Raw genomic sequence first — 20,692 nt, 5'->3', positions numbered from 1 at the left:
CGAAATAGCGACCGTTTTATAAAAATAACTTTTTTTAATCATATTTGCTCCAATCTCGCCTACTTCAGCTTTACGCTAAATTTTGGCAAGGAAAAACTGGCATGGCCATTCTCAAAGGAGTCCTTTGACCTCTGATATGACCTTTGATTTGAGCATATTTTTTATGCTAAATGTAGTACCTGTGAGGGTTTTCGGGCACAATTTGTCATTGTTTTGTGTTGTTAATTGAGTTCCAATAATAAATATATACATACATTTGCATAAAGCAGCATATTTGCCCACTCCCATGTTGATGAGAGTATTAAATTCTTTACAAATCTCCCTTTAAGGTGCATTTTCAACAGACAAAAAATTTGTTAACTAATATTTTAACTATGGAACAACATGCGATTAATCACAACTAAATATTTTAATCGATTGACAGCCCTAATGAAAGGTACGATTCACCACTTTTCGTACAGTCCTAAGTCACTGAAGATCAGCAGCTTTGTTTTGTGGTAGTGATATTTTCAGGCAATTACAATTATCGCACATTCTAAACTTTTTAGGGAAAGAGAGACTTCACTGCATCGCTAGTTGTCGTAGTTGTCTCTTCTAACCTACAGCGAAGTTGATTTTTAAAAGATTTTCATACTACTACTACAATTTCGTTATCAACAGGCTTTAAGTCCGTACTTATAAAAAGCTTTCTGACCACCAGTCGGGGAGTGCATTTATGTGGACACTAGTATGGTTTGTGCATTTAAACATCATACGATATACTGGAAATATAAGAAAGCCCTTATCTTGGTTCTGAGAAACCCAAATATGCTATATGCTGAAGTACTAGTGACATGCCATCTACAGGTATGTTCTCAGCTCAAGTTACGTGGCAGTTGTAAAACAAAAGTGATGATAAACAATAGCCTGTATTGATGATCTACACACAAAATGAAAGTGAAAGTCTAACACTGGTAATGTTGAGGTTAAACTGTGTTGTCACTCTCTGTCTTCCTTTAATGTGATCAGATGGAGAGTCCAAAATCCAGCAGAGTGATGAATGCAGCAGTGTTTAGCCAGCCAGAGACCAAACTGGGTTTAGCTCTGCCAGTGCAGACGTGACAGAGTGGGTGAGATGTGGAGTTGTTCAAGACACACCTGCATGCAAGCAATAGCTTGAAAATGTAATGCAAGGAGCTAAATAACCAGAGCACAGCACAACAGTATTGTGTTGTGTACTACTTCATCAGACACTTAAGCAGATTATAAATCTTCCAATGTATTTGAAAATATGCAACCCAGGACAGGTTGGACCATCACTAACCAGGCAGACAGGTTGAAGTGTGCAGGGTGAGGGGTGACGTCATTTGATAGTTATTTTCATTAAAGGTACAGTCACTAAAGTCAGCCGCTAAAGCCATTGATACAAGACAATGTAGTATATGCCTTTAACAAAGCTCCCAACAGAGCACTGTTTTATTTCCACCAACTTCCTTATACTGTTCTTGGCGACGCATTGCTGCACTGCTTTAGGAGTTTATTATCTACAGGTATGAGAATACATTTATTTAGTGAAGTGTGATTTGAATGTATAGTTACAACAGTTACAAAACTGAATTTAAACTATATCTAAATTCTAATATTCCGTTTTTTTTAACTGTTTTAAATAGCTATGGATTCAAACGTAACGTTCAAACGTGGTCATTTTGGAGGCTGTAGTTTACGGTCCTACTGAATTGCATTGTGTTTTACTGAGAGGTTTTTGCTATATTTAGTCTACCTTCACATGTGTCACGATGTATGTTTGTGGACGAGGCAGCACAACCAGGCAGACAGGATCAGTTCGGTGACTCCTTGAGCTGGACGGACCCGGTTCCGGGTCCACCGCTGTGGCGTAGTTACAAAAAGTTGCAATGGAAGATGTAGTTATAGAAGATATACATGTTATACTGTTTTAAAAACATGGGGTTTTCAGTTTTCATAATCCGTAAACTAACTTTTGTCCAAACTATGTCCTATTACGAAGTATTTTAACATTAAAGTCGGTACAAATTTAACCTTCGTAAATATACGAGCATGTTGTGTTCAAAGGATCTAGAATGATTTTCTTGTCAGTCATACTTGTATTGCTGGAAACTTAAAAATTCCAAGCTTTCTAAATGCTCCTCAACTCAAAACTCACAGCGTCAGCTATTAACAGGGAATCAAAGCAGTCAAAGTTTACATTTTACACTCACACTGACATAAATCTGTGTTTCTTGGTAGAATATTTTACCAAGGCATATTTTTGCGATTTACTTTAGACAGCTAACTAGCTAGCCCAACCACATCTACTGTCATCAAAACAGGAAGGAGGTGGTAAAGTACACCAACAAGCCTTATACCATTCTATTCAGCTTGCATAGACGAATCTGTGGATACCTCATAGAGAACTAAGGGCCCTTCCATTCTCCATGTAGCATTGAGCTTTTCAGTTATATATGAATATTAATCAATATCCATTGTATTTATTACTTTTTCAATGTTTTGGGGAGATTTATGGTATTTATAACATGGCTACAGGGAAATTATTAGTGTTTTGAAGTGAAACTCCCAGTAAACAGTCAACATGTAAAATATCTTTATAATTTTTTATCATAAAGAGTGTATTTTAATGTAATTTCATCAAGAGTAGTAGAATACATTCAGTTGCATCATTATCGATGGGATTTTGGTTATAATGATATTTCCTTTGAAATTGAGATTATATACTAGGCGAGGATTAAAATCTTATTTTTTCCCTTTATTGTAACTCCATTTACTCTGGAATGGTAATATATATAGGTTTACTTATATTGGATTCATATTCCTTAGCTTCTTACCTTTCAAAGGAGACCAGAAATATGCATATAAGCCTTGTGGTTGAGGAGCTATTCCTGATTCATTTTGGGTATGTTATTTTAGGCCTTTTTCCCTGTAGGGCTCTAGGGCTAAGGGGTTAATGGTAAAAATCATACAGGGGCTTAAAGGCCAAGAAAGCAATTCCGAACAGAAGTAGCCATGGTAGTGGAATAAGGTGGAGATGGGCGGGAAAATACTGGGGGGGTCAAAAGAACACAATTGTGATGGCTAGACGATTGGGTCAGAGCATCTCCAAAACTGCAGCTCTTGTGGGATGTTCCCGGTCTGCAGTGGTCAGGACCTACCAAAAGTGGTCCAAGGAAGGAGAACCGGTGAACCGGTGAACCGGTAAACCGGCGACAGGGTCAGACCCGAGGCTCATTGATGCACGTGGGGAGCGAAGGCTGGCCCGTGTTGTCCGATCCAATAAAAGAGCTACTGGAGCTCAAACTGTTGAAAAAGTCAATGCTGGTTCCGATAGAAAGGTGTCAGAACACACAGTGAGGAGCAGTTTGATGCGTATGGGGCTGCCGGTCAGGGTGCCCGTGCTGCCCTAATGTTATGGCTGATCGGTGTAGATATATACTATGGCTGTCAATCGATTAAAAATATTTCATCGCGATTAATCGCAAATTATTCACACATTTTTTATCTGTTCAAAATGTACCTTAAAGGGAGATTTGTTAAGTATTTAATACTCTTGTCAACATGGGAGTGGGCAATTGTGCTTGTTTCTTACAAATGTATGTATATATTCATTATCGGAAATCAATTCAAAGCACAAAACAATGACAAATATTGTCCAGAAAACCCTCACAGGTACTGCATTTAGCATAAAACTAAAGCCCGGCAGACAACAACAAACTGCATGTGATTATCATAAACTCGTGGAATACCAATAGAACCCATTTTCACACTTTTGAAAATGGCCATGACAGTTTTTCCTCGCCAAAACTTAGCACAAGTTTGGAGCATTATTTAACTTCCTTGGCGACAAGCTAGTCTGACATGGTTGGTACCAATGGTTTCCTAAGGTTAGGTTAGGTCTAGCTTTAAAACTGAGCCCGGTTCAACCCCTGAAAGATCAATTGTGTTAATGCGTTAAAGAAATTAGTGACGTAAAACGAATTTTAGTTGGCACGTTCTTATTGCGTTAACTTTGACAGCCTTACTATATACTATATACTATATACAAATAGATTTTACAGGCGTTGATGTTGTGTCCAGCGCCTGTGATTTATTTTAGCTTTCTCTTCTATAGTACAATATATATCTCCTATAAAACCCCACTGCTAAAGCAATGTGGGACCGAACATAGCACACTGACAAGGGTTGTAGGTAATTCAGTTATAAATAGCTCCTTTGTAGCTTTACCATCATGGTAAATAGTATCCTTGTAGGCCTTTAATAATTTGTGTAATGTTCTCAACTTTGTCTTCTCTTTAGATAATGGAGCCAATGAGTTCACCTGAGACTGTAAACATTCCTCTACAGCTTCTTGTCCCACTGTCTCCGTCTATTTGTGTTCCTCCCACACTGAGAGATGGTGAGAGTTACCATGTCTTCATCAGCTACAGCAGCACTGACTACCAGTGGACCCACTCCCTCATCAACCAGCTGGAGTCCTGCGGCCTGCAGGTCTGCTACCACGAGCGTGACTTCACTCCCGGCCGCACCGTGTTGGAGAACATGTCCGACTGCATCCAGGAGAGCCAGAAGGTCCTGCTGGTTCTCAGCCCAGAGTTTGTGAGGAGCCGCTGGTGTCTCCTGGAGGCCAACATGTCTTTGTTCAGAGACTGCCTGGAGAGGAAACCCATCGTCCCAGTGCTGCTGGAGCCAGGAGTCTCTGTTCCTCTCCACCTCTGCCACCTCACCTACCTGGAGGCCAACGACCCTGACTTTAAGAATAAGCTGCTCAAGGTGCTCTGCACCGCCAACCAGGAGCTGCAAGGGTCCACTGTGGTGCCCTACCAGCCTCCCTCTATCTACAACGGGAAGGCCCTGCAGCCTCTGATTGCTGTCAATAAGGAGGGACTCAAAAAATGGCAATGTGGTCAGTTCAGTGATATGGACGTGCCAGACCAACTGCGCCTGATCATTGAGGACAAACAGAAATACATACAGGCTGTGAGGATGATCAACAGTGTCTCTCAAAATATAATGTTCTCCCTCTGGCGTAGAGTACTGATGCCTGTTATCGCTGGAATATTTCTCTTAATCATGATAATAAGTTGTTCGAAAGTAGATTTGACAAAGGTTGTGAAGACAAATCTTACACAAGCTTGTCTCATCTGTGGTGTATTGGTTTGGCTTTCTGAGATTGCTCTCTGGAAAAAGGATCAATTGACGTACATATTGAGGAAATTACAGAAAGTTATAGGCCAGGCAAACATAATCCTCTGTGAGGAGAAGGTGTTAATGGGCTGTTGGTCCAATTCAAAAATCCATCTGGTGTATGTTTCTCTGGACGGTTGCAAAAATGAGTTTGCAGAGACATTTTCAGAGCAGGTTTGTGCTGAGGACATGTTTCAAAGAGCTCTGCTCTACTTCTCATCAGGTTACGCCTGCTGCCTTGCTAAAAAACACTTTCCCTTTCCCTTTCCCCAGCCCAGCTCCACTGGCCACCTGGAGGGAGGGGTGTGTTTCTGCCAGTATGTCTCCCAGCAGCTGAGCATAGATCAATGGGCATAACAGTGTCCACATGTTTGTCTTTACTATTTGATAAAAGAAATCCCCCAGTCAACATGTAATGTCAGGACTAAAACGAGCCACTGAGAGCTGTTAAAGGCACAGTAACCTCCTTCATGTTAGAAGCCCCTCAGACATCAGAACGGAGGCTGTCACTTTAACCAACCAGAGAGAGGAGAACAGTGAGGATGTTTTTTTCCAGTTTCTGATTCCTGAGTTTACTTTCAGTTCTTGCTGATCCACACGGAGCGATCACTCTTTATTACATTTGCTTGAACTGACTATATCATGAACAGGTATGGATGTACGATGCTGTGTACTGTATGTTGTCCTCTTAGTGGGATTATAGTTTTCACTCTTAAAAAGTGCAGTAGGATTCTGTTGTTGTTGTGTTTTATTTGTGTTTTTAGTATGAAAGCTTAAACGTCATGGAGCTGTTTTTTCTTCATGAATCTACTTTACTGATGAACATTTTCTGTCTGTTATGTACACTTTTCAAGTTTTTTTTATACATCATGGATCTTTCTCAATAACTTTGTACTTTTGGTTATTTGATTACTTCTTTATACACAAATAGGTTGCGTATTGTATATTTGGAGCAGCACTGAGTTGCTTCAATTATTCTTTTTAGATTTAGGATATTGTTATACCTGAAATCAACTGAAAATCTTTGCCGTCTAGGCTTCATCTTACAGTATATTGTGTCATTTGTAATCAGCATTTTAGTAACATGACTCATGTTCATCACAAACCTAAACTTGTTCAGGAATCATTTGATCTGTGTTATATGTGGGAGTGTCAAGGTGACTTTGAGAAGCGTTTATCTGTTTTGCAATGATTGACTGTATTTGTAGTAGTAGCAGTCTTTTCACATTTTCAGCATTTATTTTCTAACATGTATAATGTGCTTAGAAATAAATCTCTGATTTTACTTTATCCAGATTTTAAAGAATTATTCTGAGCAGCAGTGTGATCACTGAGCAGTAGGATGAACTTTAAATGTGCTTTTTAATGACTCTTGGAGCTATGCTGACATGAAAAACATGGCTATATGAAATCTTTGAAAAAGGATATCTGCATTTCTAAATCATATTTTCTTCTCACTTTAGTGTTTTCATAGATAATGGAGCCAATGAACAGCAGACTGTAGACATTCCTCTACAGCCTGTTGTCCCACTGTCTCCCTCTATTTGTGTTCCTCCCACACTGAGAGATGGTGAGAGTTACCATGTCTTCATCAGCTACAGCAGCACTGACTACCAGTGGACCCACTCCCTCATCAACCAGCTGGAGTCCTGCGGCCTGCAGGTCTGCTACCACGAGCGTGACTTCACTCCCGGCCGCACCGTGTTGGAGAACATGTCCGACTGCATCCAGGAGAGCCAGAAGGTCCTGCTGGTTCTCAGCCCAGAGTTTGTGAGGAGCCGCTGGTGTCTCCTGGAGGCCAACATGTCTTTGTTCAGAGACTGTCTGGAGAGGAAACCCATCGTCCCAGTGCTGCTGGAGCCAGGAGTCTCTGTTCCTCTCCACCTCTGCCACCTCACCTACCTGGAGGCCAACGACCCTGACTTTAAGAATAAGCTGCTCAAGGTGCTCTGCACCGCCAACCAGGAGCTGCAAGGGTCCACTGTGGTGCCCTACCAGCCTCCCTCTATCTACAACGGGAAGGCCCTGCAGCCTCTGATTGCTGTCAATAAGGAGGGACTCAAAAAATGGGAATGTGGTCAGTTCAGTGACATGGAGGTTCCAGACCAACTGCGCCTGATCATTGAGGACAAAAAGAAGTACAGACAGGCTGTGAGGATGATCAACCGTGTCTCTCAAAATATAATATTCTCCCTCTGTCGTAGAGTGGTGACGTCTGTTATCGGTTTTATATTTCTCTTAATCACGATAATAAGTTGGTTTAAACTAGATTCATCAAAGGTTATGAAGACAAATCTTCCGGCGCTAATTGATACTTGTGTCATCTGTGTTCCATTGTGTTTGTTTATGGAGATTGCTCTCTGGAAAAATGATCAATTGACGTACATGTTGAGGGAATTGCAGAAAGCTATAGGCCAGGCAAACATAATCCTCTCTGAGGAGAAGGTGTTAATGGGATTTTTGTCTAATTCAAAAATCCATCTGGTGTATGTTTCTCTGGACGGTTGCAAACATGAGTTTGCAGAGACATTTTCAGAGCAGGTTTGTGCTGAGGACATGTTTCAAAGAGCTCTGCTCTTCTTCTCATCAGGTTACGCCTGCTGCCTTGCTAAAAAAGACTTTCCCTTTCCCCAGCCCAGCTCCACTGGCCACCTGGAGGGAGGGGTGTGTTTCTGCCAGTATGTCTCCCAGCAGCTGAGCACAGATCAATGGGCATAACAGTGTCCACATGTTTGTCTTTACTATTTGATTAAAGGAATCCCCCAGTCAACATGTAATGTCCGGACTAAAACGAGCCACCGAGAGCCGTTAAAGGCACAGTAACCTCCTTCATGTTAGAAGCCCCTCAGCCATCAGAACGGAGGCTGTCACTTTAACAAACCAGAGAGAGGAGAACAGTGAGGATGTTTCGCAATTTCTGCTTCCTGAGTTTACTTTCATTTCTTGCTGATCCACACGGTGCGATCACTCTTTATTACATTTGCTTGAACTGACTGTATCATGAACAGGTATGGATGTACGATGCTGTGTACCGTATGTTGTCCTCTTAGTGGGATTATAGTTTTCACTCTTAAAAAGAGCAGTAGGATTCTGTTGTTGTTGTTGTGTTTTAGAAAAATCAATGAAAGTATGAAAGCTTATGTCATGGAGCTGTTTTTTCTTAATGAATCTACTTTACTGATGAACATTTTCTGTCTGTTATGTACATTTCAAGTTTTTTTTATACATCATGGATCTTTCTCAATAACTTTGTACTTTTGGTTATTTGATTACTTCTTTATACACAAATAGGATGCGTATTGTATATTTGGAGCAGCACTGAGTTGCTTCAATTATTCTTTTTAGATTTAGGATATTGTTATACCTGAAATCAACTGAAAATCTTTGCCGTCTAGGCTTCATCTTACAGTATATTGTGCCATTTGTAATCAGCTTTTAGTAACATGACTCATGTTCAGCACAAACCTAAACTTGTTCGGGAATCATTTGATCTGTGTTATATGTGGGAGTGTCAGGGTGACTTTGAGAAGCGTTTATTTTCTAACATGTATAATGTGTTTATAAATAAATCTCTGATTTTACTTTATCCAGATTTTAAGAATTATTCTGAGCAGCAGTGTGATCACTGAGCAGTAGGATGAACTTTAAATGTGCTTTTTAATGACTCTTGGAGCTATGCTGACATGAAAAACATGGCTATATGAAATCTTTGAAAAAGGATATCTGCATTTCTAAATCATATTTTCTTCTCACTTTAGTGTTTTCATAGATAATGGAGCCAATGAACAGCAGATTGTAGACATTCCTCTACAGCCTGTTGTCCCACTGTCTCCCTCTATTTGTGTTCCTCCCACACTGAGAGATGGTGAGAGTTACCATGTCTTCATCAGCTACAGCAGCACTGACTACCAGTGGACCCACTCCCTCATCAACCAGCTGGAGTCCTGCGGCCTGCAGGTCTGCTACCACGAGCGTGACTTCACTCCCGGCCGCACCGTGTTGGAGAACATGTCCGACTGCATCCAGGAGAGCCAGAAGGTCCTGCTGGTTCTCAGCCCAGAGTTTGTGAGGAGCCGCTGGTGTCTCCTGGAGGCTAACATGTCTTTGTTCAGAGACTGCCTGGAGAGGAAACCCATCGTCCCAGTGCTGCTGGAGCCAGGAGTCTCTGTTCCTCTCCACCTCTGCCACCTCACCTACCTGGAGGCCAACGACCCCGACTTTAAGAATAAGCTGCTCAAGGTGCTCTGCACCGCCAACCAGGAGCTGCAAGGGTCCACTGTGGTGCCCTACCAGCCTCCCTCTATCTACAACGGGAAGGCCCTGCAGCCTCTGATTGCTGTCAATGATGAGGGACTCCATACATGGGATTGTGGTCAGTTCAGTGACATGGAGGTTCCAGATCAACTGCGCCTGATCATTGAGGACCACGAGAAGTACAGACAGGCTGTGAGGATGATCAACAGTGTCTCTCAAGATAAAGTGCGGTGGCGCCCACTCTGGGTTAGGGTACTGATCTATCTTTTAGGTTTAGCACTTGTTTTATTCTTTGCATTCCTTTCCACAGCTCTAACAGGTACATTCTGTACTACCCACCGTGTGACCCCACCAGACAACCCATACCAGATTGCAGCATGGGTGTTCACTATTTCTGGTTTCTACAGTGTTCCATTGGGGTTGTTAATTCACATTATTCTCTGGAAGAAGGATGATGAGAAGTACATATTGAGGGAAATGCAGAAAGCTGTAGGCCAGGCGAACACAATCCTCTGTGAGGAGAAGGTGTTAATGGGCTGTCGCCGGTCCAATTCAAAACAAATCCATCTGGTGTATGTTTCTCTGGACGGTTGCAAACATGAGTTTGCAGAGACATTTTCAGAGCAGGTTTGTGCTGAGGACATGTTTCAAAGAGCTCTGCTCTTCTTCTCATCAGGTTACGCCTGCTGCCTTGCTAAAAAACACTTTCCCTTTCCCCAGCCCAGCTCCACTGGCCACCTGGAGGGAGGGGTGTGTTTCTGCCAGTATGTCTCCCAGCAGCTGAGCACAGATCAGTGGGCATAGCAGCGTCCACATGTTTGTCTTTACTATTTGATAAAACAAATCCCCAAGTCAACATGTAATGTCTGGACTAAAACGAGCCACTGAGAGCCATTAATTATGGCTCTCATATTAATTATTATTATTAAAGGCACTGTAACCTCCTTAGAAGAAGTTAGAAGCCCCCCAGACATCAGAACGGAGGCTGTCGCTTTAACCAACCAGAGAGAGGAGAACAGTGAGGATGTTTTCCAGTTTCTGCTTCCTGAGTTTACTTTCAGTTCTTGCTGATCCACACGGTGCGATCACTCTTTATTACATTTGCTTGAACTGACTGCATCATGAACAGGTATGGATGTACGATGCTGTGTACTGTATGTTGTCCTCTTAGTGGGATTATAGTTTTCACTCTTAAAAAGAGTAGTAGGATTCTGCTGTTGTTGTGTTTTAGAAAAATCAATGAAAGTATGAAAGCTTATGTCATGGAGCTGTTTTTTCTTCATGAATTTACTTTACTGATGAACATTTTCTGTCTGTTATGTACATTTCAAGTTTTTTTTATACATCATGGATCTTTCTCAATAACTTTGTACTTTTGGTTATTTGATTACTTCTTTATACACAAATAGGATGCGTATTGTATATTTGGAGCAGCACTGAGTTGCTTCAATTATTCTTTTTAGATTTAGGATATTGTTATACCTGAAATCAACTGAAAATCTTTGCCGTCTAGGCTTCATCTTACATTATATTGTGCCATTTGTAATCAGCTTTTAGTAACATGACTCATGTTCAGCACAAACCTAAACTTGTTCGGGAATCAGTTGATCTGTGTTATATGTGGGAGTGTCAGGGTGACTTTGAGAAGCGTTTATTTTCTAACATGTATAATGTGCTTATAAATAAATCTCTGATTTTACTTTATCCAGATTTTAAGAATTATTCTAAGCAGCAGTGTGATCACTGAGCAGTAGGATGAACTTTAAATGTGCTTTTTAATGACTCTTGGAGCTATGCTGACATGAAAAACATGGCTATATGAAATCTTTGAAAAAGGATATCTGCATTTCTAAATCATATTTTCTTCTCACTTTAGTGTTTTCATAGATAATGGAGCCAATGAACAGCAGACTGTAGACATTCCTCTACAGCCTGTTGTCCCACTGTCTCCCTCTATTTGTGTTCCTCCCACACTGAGAGATGGTGAGAGTTACCATGTCTTCATCAGCTACAGCAGCACTGACTACCAGTGGACCCACTCCCTCATCAACCAGCTGGAGTCCTGCGGCCTGCAGGTCTGCTACCACGAGCGTGACTTCACTCCCGGCCGCACCGTGTTGGAGAACATGTCCGACTGCATCCAGGAGAGCCAGAAGGTCCTGCTGGTTCTCAGCCCAGAGTTTGTGAGGAGCCGCTGGTGTCTCCTGGAGGTTAACATGTCTTTGTTCAGAGACTGCCTGGAGAGGAAACCCATCGTCCCAGTGCTGCTGGAGCCAGGAGTCTCTGTTCCTCTCCACCTCTGCCACCTCACCTACCTGGAGGCCAACGACCCCGACTTTAAGAATAAGCTGCTCAAAGTGCTCTGCACCGCCAACCAGGAGCTGCAAGGGTCTACTGTGGTGCCCTACCAGCCTCCCTCTATCTACAACGGGAAGGCCCTGCAGCCTCTGATTGCTGTCAATAAGGAGGGACTCAAAAAATGGGATTGTGGTCAGTTCAGTGACATGGACGTGCCAGACCAACTGCGCCTGATCATTGAGGACCACGAGAAGTACAGACAGGCTGTGAGGATGATCAACCGTGTCTCTCAAAATAAAGTGCGCCCATTGTGGTGTAGGAGACTGTATTATTTTGCTTTATATACAATAACGGTCATCTTTGTGATATTTCTAACTTTATACGGGATAGGTATGTTAATAGTTAGGCTATCGAAAGGTGAGAACACACAACATTGGGTGCCATTTATTGTTGGTTTCTGTGTTGCAGTGTTTTCTGTTATAAAGGTTACTCGCTGGGAAAATAATCAGTTGAAGAACATAGTGAGGAAAATGCAGAAAGCTATAGGCCAGGCAAACACAATCCTCTGTGAGGAGAAGGTGTTAATGGGCTGTTGGTCTAATTCAGAAATCTATCTGGTGTATGTTTCTCTGGACGGTTGCAAACATAAGTTTGCAGAGACATTTTCAGAGCAGGTTTGTGCTGAGGACATGTTTCAAAGAGATCTGTTCTACTTCTCATCAGGTTACGCCTGCTGCCTTGCTAAAAAACACTTTCCCTTTCCCCAGCCCAGCTCCACTGGCCACCTGGAGGGAGGGGTGTGTTTCTGCCAGTATGTCTCCCAGCAGCAGAGCACATCAATGGTCATAAAAGTGTCCACATGTTTGTCTTCACTATTTGATTAAAGGAATCCCCCAGTCAACATGTAATGTCCGGACTAAAACGAGCCACTGAGAGCTGTTAAAGGCACAGTAACCTCCTTAGAAGAAGTTAGAAGCCCCTCAGACATCAGAACGGAGGCTGTCACTTTAACAAACCAGAGAGAGGAGAACAGTGAGGATGTTTCGCAATTTCTGCTTCCTGAGTTTACTTTCATTTCTTGCTGATCCACACGGTGCGATCACTCTTTGTTACATTTGCTTGAACTGACTGCATCATGAACAGGTATGAATGTACATGGCTGTGTACTGTATGTTGTCCTCTTAGTGGGATTATAGTTCACACTCTTAAAAAGAGCAGTAGGATTCTGCTGTTGTTGTTGTGTTTTTTAGAAAAATCAATGAAAGTATGAAAGCTTAAACGTCATCGAGCTGTTTTTTCTTTATGAATCTACTTTACTGATGAACATTTTCTGTCTGTTATGTACATTTCAAGTATTTTTTTTTATACTTCATGGATCTTTTTTCAATAACTTTGTACTTTTGGTTATTTGATTACTTCTTTATACACAAATAGGATGCGTATTGTATATTTGGAGCAGCACTGAGTTGCTTGAATTATTCTTTTTAGATTTAGGATATTGTTATACCTGAAATCAACTGAAAATCTTTGCCGTCTAGGCTTCATTTTACATTATATTGTGCCATTTGTAATCAGCTTTTAGTAACATGACTCATGTTCAGCACAAATCTAAACTTGTTCGGGAATCATTTGATCTGTGTTATATGTGGGAGTGTCAGGGTGACTTTGAGAAGCGTTTATTTTCTAACATGTATAATGTGCTTATAAATAAATCTCTGATTTTACTTTACCCAGATTTTAAGAATTATTCTGAGCAGCAGTGTGATCACTGAGCAGTAGGATGAACTTTAAATGTGCTTTTTAATGACTCTTGGAGCTATGCTGACATGAAAAACATGGCTATATGAAATCTTTGAAAAGATGCCTGCATTTCTAAATCATACTTTCTTCTCACTTTAGTGTTTTCATAGATAATGGAGCCAATAAACAGCAGACTGCAGACATTCAGTCACAGCCTGTTGTCCCACTGTCTCCCTCTATTTGTGTTCCTCCCACACTGAGAGATGGTGAGAGTTACCATGTCTTCATCAGCTACAGCAGCACTGACTACCAGTGGACCCACTCCCTCATCAACCAGCTAGAGTCCTGCGGCCTGCAGGTCTGCTACCACGAGCGTGACTTCACTCCCGGCCGCACCGTGTTGGAGAACATGTCCGACTGCATCCAGGAGAGCCAGAAGGTCCTGCTGGTTCTCAGCCCAGAGTTTGTGAGGAGCCGCTGGTGTCTCCTGGAGGCCAACATGTCTTTGTTCAGAGACTGCCTGGAGAGGAAACCCATCGTCCCAGTGCTGCTGGAGCCAGGAGTCTCTGTTCCTCTCCACCTCTGCCACCTCACCTACCTGGAGGTCAACGACCCCGACTTTAAGAATAAGCTGCTCAAGGTGCTCTGCACCGCCAACCAGGAGCTGCAAGGGTCCACTGTGGTGCCCTACCAGCCTCCCTCTATCTACAACGGGAAGGCCCTGCAGCCTCTGATTGCTGTCAATGATGAGGGATTCCATACATGGGATTGTGGTCAGTTCAGTGACATGGAGGTTCCAGACCAACTGCGCCTGATCATTGAGGACCACGAGAAGTACAGACAGGCTGTGAGGATGATCAACAGTGTCTCTCATAATAAAGTGTGGTTGCGCCCACTCTGGGTTAGGGTACTGATCTACCTTATAGGTTTAGCACTTGTTTTATTCTTCGCATCCTTTTACACATTTGCAACAGTTATGTTCTCTACTATCCACCCTTTGCCCCGATCGGACAAAACATACCAGATTGTAGCATGGGTGTTCACTATTTCTGGTTTCTACAGTGTTCCATTGGGGTTATTAATTCACATTATTCTCTGGAAGAATGATGATGATAAGTACATATTGAGGGAAATGCAGAAAGCTACAGGCCAGGCGAACACAATCCTCTGTGAGGAGAAGGTGTTAATGGGCTGTCTCCGGTCCAATTCAAAACAAATCCATCTGGTGTATGTTTCTCTGGACGGTTGCAAACATGAGTTTGCAGAGACATTTTCAGAGCAGGTTTGTGCTGAGGACATGTTTCAAAGAGCTCTGCTCTACTTCTCATCAGGTTACGCCTGCTGCCTTGCTAAAAAACACTTTCCCTTTCCCCAGCCCAGCTCCACTGGCCACCTGGAGGGAGGGGTGTGTTTCTGCCAGTATGTCTCCCAGCAGCTGAGCACAGATCAGTGGGCATAGCAGTGTCCACATGTTTGTCTTTACTATTTGATAAAACAAATCCCCCAGTCAACATGTAATGTCAGGACTAAAACGAGCCACTGAGAGCCGTTAAAGGCACAGTAACCTCCTTCATGTTAGAAGCCCCTCAGACATCAGAACGGAGGCTGTCGCTTTAACAAACCAGAGAGAGGAGAACAGTGAGGATGTTTTGTAGTTTCTGATTCCTGAGTTTACTTTCAGTCCTTGCTGATTCACACGGTGCGATCACTCTTTATTACATTTGCTTGAACTGACTGTATCATGAACAGGTATGGATGTACGATGCTGTGTACTGTATGTTGTCCTCTTAGTGGGATTATAGTTTTCACTCTGAAGAAGAGCAGTAGGATTCTGCTGTTGTTGTGTTTTATTTTTGTTTTTAGTATGAAAGCTTACATGTCATGGAGCTGTTTTTTCTTCATGAATCTACTTTACTGATGAACATTTTCTGTCTGTTATGTACACTTTTCAAGTTTTTTTTATACATCACGGATCTTTCCCAATAACTTTGTACTTCTGGTTATTTGATTACTTCTTTATACACTAATAGGATGCGTATTGTATATTTGGAGCAGCACTGAGTTGCTTGAATTATTCTTTTTAGATTTAGGATATTGTTATACCTGAAATCAACTGAAAATCTTTGCCGTCTAGGATTCATTTTACAGTATATTATGCCATTTGTAATCAGCTTTTAGTAACATGACTCATGTTTAGAACAAATCTAGACTTGTTGGGGAATCGTTTGATCTGTGTTATATGTGGGAGTGTCAGGGTGACTTTGAGAAGTGTTTATTTTCTAACATGTATAATGTGCTTATAAATAAATCTCTGATTTTACTTTATCCAGATTTTAAGAATTATTCTGAGCAGCAGTGTGATCACTGAGCAGTAGGATGAACTTTAAATGTGCTTTTTAATGACTCTTAGAGCTATGCTGACATACAAAACATGGCTATATGAAATCTTTGAAAAGGATATCTGCATTTCTAAATCATACTTTCTTCTCACTTTAGTGTTTTCATAGATAATGGAGCCAATGAACTGCAGACTGTAGACATTCCTCTACAGCCTGTTGTCCCACTGTCTCCCTCTATTTGTGTTCCTCCCACACTGAGAGATGGTGAGAGTTACCATGTCTTCATCAGCTACAGCAGCACTGACTACCAGTGGACCCACTCCCTCATCAACCAGCTGGAGTCCTGCGGCCTGCAGGTCTGCTACCACGAGCGTGACTTCACTCCCGGCCGCACCGTGTTGGAGAACATGTCCGACTGCATCCAGGAGAGCCAGAAGGTCCTGCTGGTTCTCAGCCCAGAGTTTGTGAGGAGCCGCTGGTGTCTCCTGGAGGCCAACATGTCTTTGTTCAGAGACTGCCTGGAGAGGAAACCCATCGTCCCAGTGCTGCTGGAGCCAAGAGTCTCTGTTCCTCTCCACCTCTGCCACCTCACCTACCTGGAGGCCAACGACCCCGACTTTAAGAATAAGCTGCTCAAGGTGCTCTGCACCGCCAACCAGGAGCTGCAAGGGTCCACTGTGGTGCCCTACCAGCCTCCCTCTATCTACAACGGGAAGGCCCTGCAGCCTCTGATTGCTGTCAATAAGGAGGGACTCAAAAAATGGGAATGTGGTCAGTTCAGTGACATGGAGGTTCCAGACCAACTGCGCCTGATCATTGAGGACAAAAAGAAGTACAGACAGGCTGTGAGGATGATCAACCGTGTCTCTCAAAATATAATAATCTCCCTCTGTCGTAGAGTGGTGACGTCTGTTATCGGTTTTATATTTCTCTTAATCACGATAATAAGTTGGTTTAAACTAGATTCATCAAAGGTTATGAAGACAAATCTTCCGGCGCTAATTGATACTTGTGTCATCTGTGTTCCATTGTGTTTGTTTATGGAGATTGCTCTCTGGAAAAATGATCAATTGACGTACATGTTGAGGGAATTGCAGAAAGCTATAGGCCAGGCAAACATAATCCTCTCTGAGGAGAAGGTGTTAATGGGATTTTTGTCTAATTCAAAAATCCATCTGGTGTATGTTTCTCTGGACGGTTGCAAACATGAGTTTGCAGAGACATTTTCAGAGCAGGTTTGTGCTGAGGACATGTTTCAAAGAGCTCTGCTCTTCTTCTCATCAGGTTACGCCTGCTGCCTTGCTAAAAAAGACTTTCCCTTTCCCCAGCCCAGCTCCACTGGCCACCTGGAGGGAGGGGTGTGTTTCTGCCAGTATGTCTCCCAGCAGCTGAGCACAGATCAATGGGCATAACAGTGTCCACATGTTTGTCTTTACTATTTGATTAAAGGAATCCCCCAGTCAACATGTAATGTCCGGACTAAAACGAGCCACCGAGAGCCGTTAAAGGCACAGTAACCTCCTTCATGTTAGAAGCCCCTCAGCCATCAGAACGGAGGCTGTCACTTTAACAAACCAGAGAGAGGAGAACAGTGAGGATGTTTCGCAATTTCTGCTTCCTGAGTTTACTTTCATTTCTTGCTGATCCACACGGTGCGATCACTCTTTATTACATTTGCTTGAACTGACTGTATCATGAACAGGTATGGATGTACGATGCTGTGTACCGTATGTTGTCCTCTTAGTGGGATTATAGTTTTCACTCTTAAAAAGAGCAGTAGGATTCTGTTGTGGTTGTGTTTTAGAAAAATCAATGAAAGTATGAAAGCTTACATGTCATCGAGCTGTTTTTTCTTCATGAATCTACTTTACTGATGAACATTTTCTGTCTGTTATGTACATTTCAAGTATTTTTTATACATCATGGATCTTTCTCAATAACTTTGTACTTTTGGTTATTTGATTACTTCTTTATACACAAATAGGCTGCGTATTGTATATTTGGAGCAGCACTGAGTTGCTTGAATTATTCTTTTTAGATTTAGGATATTGTTATACCTGAAATCAACTGAAAATCTTTGCCGTCTAGGCTTCATCTTACATTATATTGTGCCATTTGTAATCAGCATTGTAGTAACATGACTCATGTTTAGAACAAATCTAGACTTGTTCGGGAATCATTTGATCTATGTTATATGTGGGAGTGTCAGGGTGACTTTGAGAAGCGTTTATTTTCTAACATGTATAATGTGCTTATAAATAAATCTCTGATTTTACTTTATCCAGATTTTAAGAATTATTCTGAGCAGCAGTGTGATCACTGAGCAGTACGATGACCTCTAAATGTGCTTTTTAATGACTCTTGGAGCTATGCTGACATGAAAAACATGGCTATATGAAATCTTTGAAAAAGATGCCTGCATTTCTAAATCATATTTTCTTCTCACTTTAGTGTTTTCATAGATAATGGAGCCAATGAACAGCAGACTGTAGACATTCCTCTACAGCCTGTTGTCCCACTGTCTCCCTCTATTTGTGTTCCTCCCACACTGAGAGACGGTGAGAGTTACCATGCCTTCATCAGCTACAGCAGCACTGACTACCAGTGGACCCACTCCCTCATCAACCAGCTGGAGTCCTGCGGCCTGCAGGTCTGCTACCACGAGCGTGACTTCACTCCCGGCCGCACCGTGTTGGAGAACATGTCCGACTGCATCCAGGAGAGCCAGAAGGTCCTGCTGGTTCTCAGCCCAGAGTTTGTGAGGAGCCGCTGGTGTCTCCTGGAGGCTAACATGTCTTTGTTCAGAGACTGCCTGGAGAGGAAACCCATCGTCCCAGTGCTGCTGGAGCCAGGAGTCTCTGTTCCTCTCCACCTCTGCCACCTCACCTACCTGGAGGCCAACGACCCCGACTTTAAGAATAAGCTGCTCAAGGTGCTCTGCACCGCCAACCAGGAGCTGCAAGGGTCCACTGTGGTGCCCTACCAGCCTCCCTCTATCTACAACGGGAAGGCCCTGCAGCCTCTGATTGCTGTCAATGATGAGGGACTCCATACATGGGATTGTGGTCAGTTCAGTGACATGGAGGTTCCAGACCAACTGCGCCTGATCATTGAGGACCACGAGAAGTACAGACAGGCTGTGAGGATGATCAACAGTGTCTCTCAAAATAAAGTGCGGTGGCGCCCACGCTGGGTTAGGGTACTGATCTACCTTATAGGTTTAGTACTTGTTTTATTCTTGGCATACTTTTCCACAGGTGCAACATTTTTCTTCTGTACTACCAACCCTGTGCCCCCACCGGACAACCCATACCAGATTGCAGCATGGGTGTTCACTATTTCTGGTTTCTACAGTGTTCCATTGGGGTTGTTAATTCACATTATTCTCTGGAAGAAGGATGATGAGAAGTATATATTGAGGGAAATGCAGAAAGCTGTAGGCCAGGCGAACACAATCCTCTGTGAGGAGAAGGTGTTAATGGGCTGTCGCCGGTCCAATTCAAAACAAATCCATCTGGTGTATGTTTCTCTGGACGGTTGCAAACATGAGTTTGCAGAGACATTTTCAGAGCAGGTTTGTGCTGAGGACATGTTTCAAAGAGCTCTGCTCTACTTCTCATCAGGTTACGCCTGCTGCCTTGCTAAAAAACACTTTCCCTTTGCCCAGCCCAGCTCCACTGGCCACCTGGAGGGAGGGGTGTGTTTCTGCCAGTATGTCTCCCAGCAGCTGAGCACAGATCAATGGGCATAACAGTGTCCACATGTTTGTCTTTACTATTTGATAAAAGAAATCCCCCAGTCAACATGTAATGTCCGGACTAAAACGAGCCACTGAGAGCCATTAAAGGCACAGTAACCTCCTTCATGTTAGAAGCCCCTAAGCCATCAGAACGGAGGCTGTCACTTTAACAAACCAGAGAGAGGAGAACAGTGAGGATGTTTAGCAGTTTCTGCTTCCTGAGTTTACTTTCATTTCTTGCTGATCCACACGGTGCGATCACTCTTTATTACATTTGCTTGAACTGACTGTATCATGAACAGGTATGGATGTACGATGCTGTGTACCGTATGTTGTTCTCTTAGTGGGATTATAGTTTTCACTCTTAAAAAGAGCAGTAGGATTCTGCTGTTGTTGTGTTTTTTAGAAAAATCAATGAAAGTATGAAAGCTTAAACGTCATCGAGCTGTTTTTTCTTAATGAATCTACTTTACTGATGAACATTTTCTGTCTGTTATGTACATTTCAAGTTTTTTTTATACATCATGGATCTTTCTCAATAACTTTGTACTTTTGGTTATTTGATTACTTCTTTATACACAAATAGGCTGCGTATTGTATATTTGGAGCAGCACTGAGTTGCTTCAATTATTCTTTTTAGATTTAGGATATTGTTATACCTGAAATCAACTGAAAATCTTTGCCGTCTAGGCTTCATTTTACAGTATATTGTGCCATTTGTAATCAGCTTTTAGTAACATGACTCATGTTCAGCACAAACCTAAACTTGTTCGGGAATCAGTTGATCTGTGTTATATGTGGGAGTGTCAGGGTGACTTTGAGAAGCGTTTATTTTCTAACATGTATAATGTGCTTATAAATAAATCTCTGATTTTACTTTATCCAGATTTTAAGAATTATTCTGAGCAGCAGTGTGATCACTGAGCAGTACGATGACCTCTAAATGTGCTTTTTAATGACTCTTGGAGCTATGCTGACATGAAAAACATGGCTATATGAAATCTTTGAAAAAGATGCCTGCATTTCTAAATCATACTTTCTTCTCACTTTAGTGTTTTCATAGATAATGGAGCCAATGAACAGCAGACTGTAGACATTCCTCTACAGCCTGTTGTCCCACTGTCTCCCT

General features: G+C 42.3%; 1 protein-coding gene across 2 annotated transcripts; it reads left to right on the top strand.

Annotated features, from left to right (window-relative positions):
• The first annotated feature begins 1,406 nt into the window (after positions 1–1,406).
• LOC119486193 lies at positions 1,407–5,944 on the top strand. 2 transcript variants are annotated; one of them, XM_037766092.1, is made up of 2 exons: positions 1,407–1,529; positions 4,306–5,944. In XM_037766092.1, exons 1-2 carry the CDS (start codon positions 1,422–1,424, stop codon positions 5,548–5,550), a joined length of 1,353 nt encoding a protein of 450 aa, XP_037622020.1. In that variant the 5' UTR covers positions 1,407–1,421; the 3' UTR covers positions 5,551–5,944. The 2 variants fall into 2 exon arrangements, with proteins under 2 accessions (XP_037622020.1, XP_037622022.1); XM_037766094.1 differs by lacking the exon at positions 1,407–1,529 and adding an exon at positions 1,556–1,851.
• Positions 5,945–20,692: the final 14,748 nt, after the last annotated feature.

The sequence above is a fragment of the Sebastes umbrosus genome, chromosome 4, assembly GCF_015220745.1.
Source record: "Sebastes umbrosus isolate fSebUmb1 chromosome 4, fSebUmb1.pri, whole genome shotgun sequence".
Lineage (NCBI taxonomy): Eukaryota > Metazoa > Chordata > Actinopteri > Perciformes > Sebastidae > Sebastes > Sebastes umbrosus.
The sequence above is the reverse complement of the archived record's forward strand: the minus strand, read 5'-3'. Positions and strand labels throughout refer to the sequence as shown.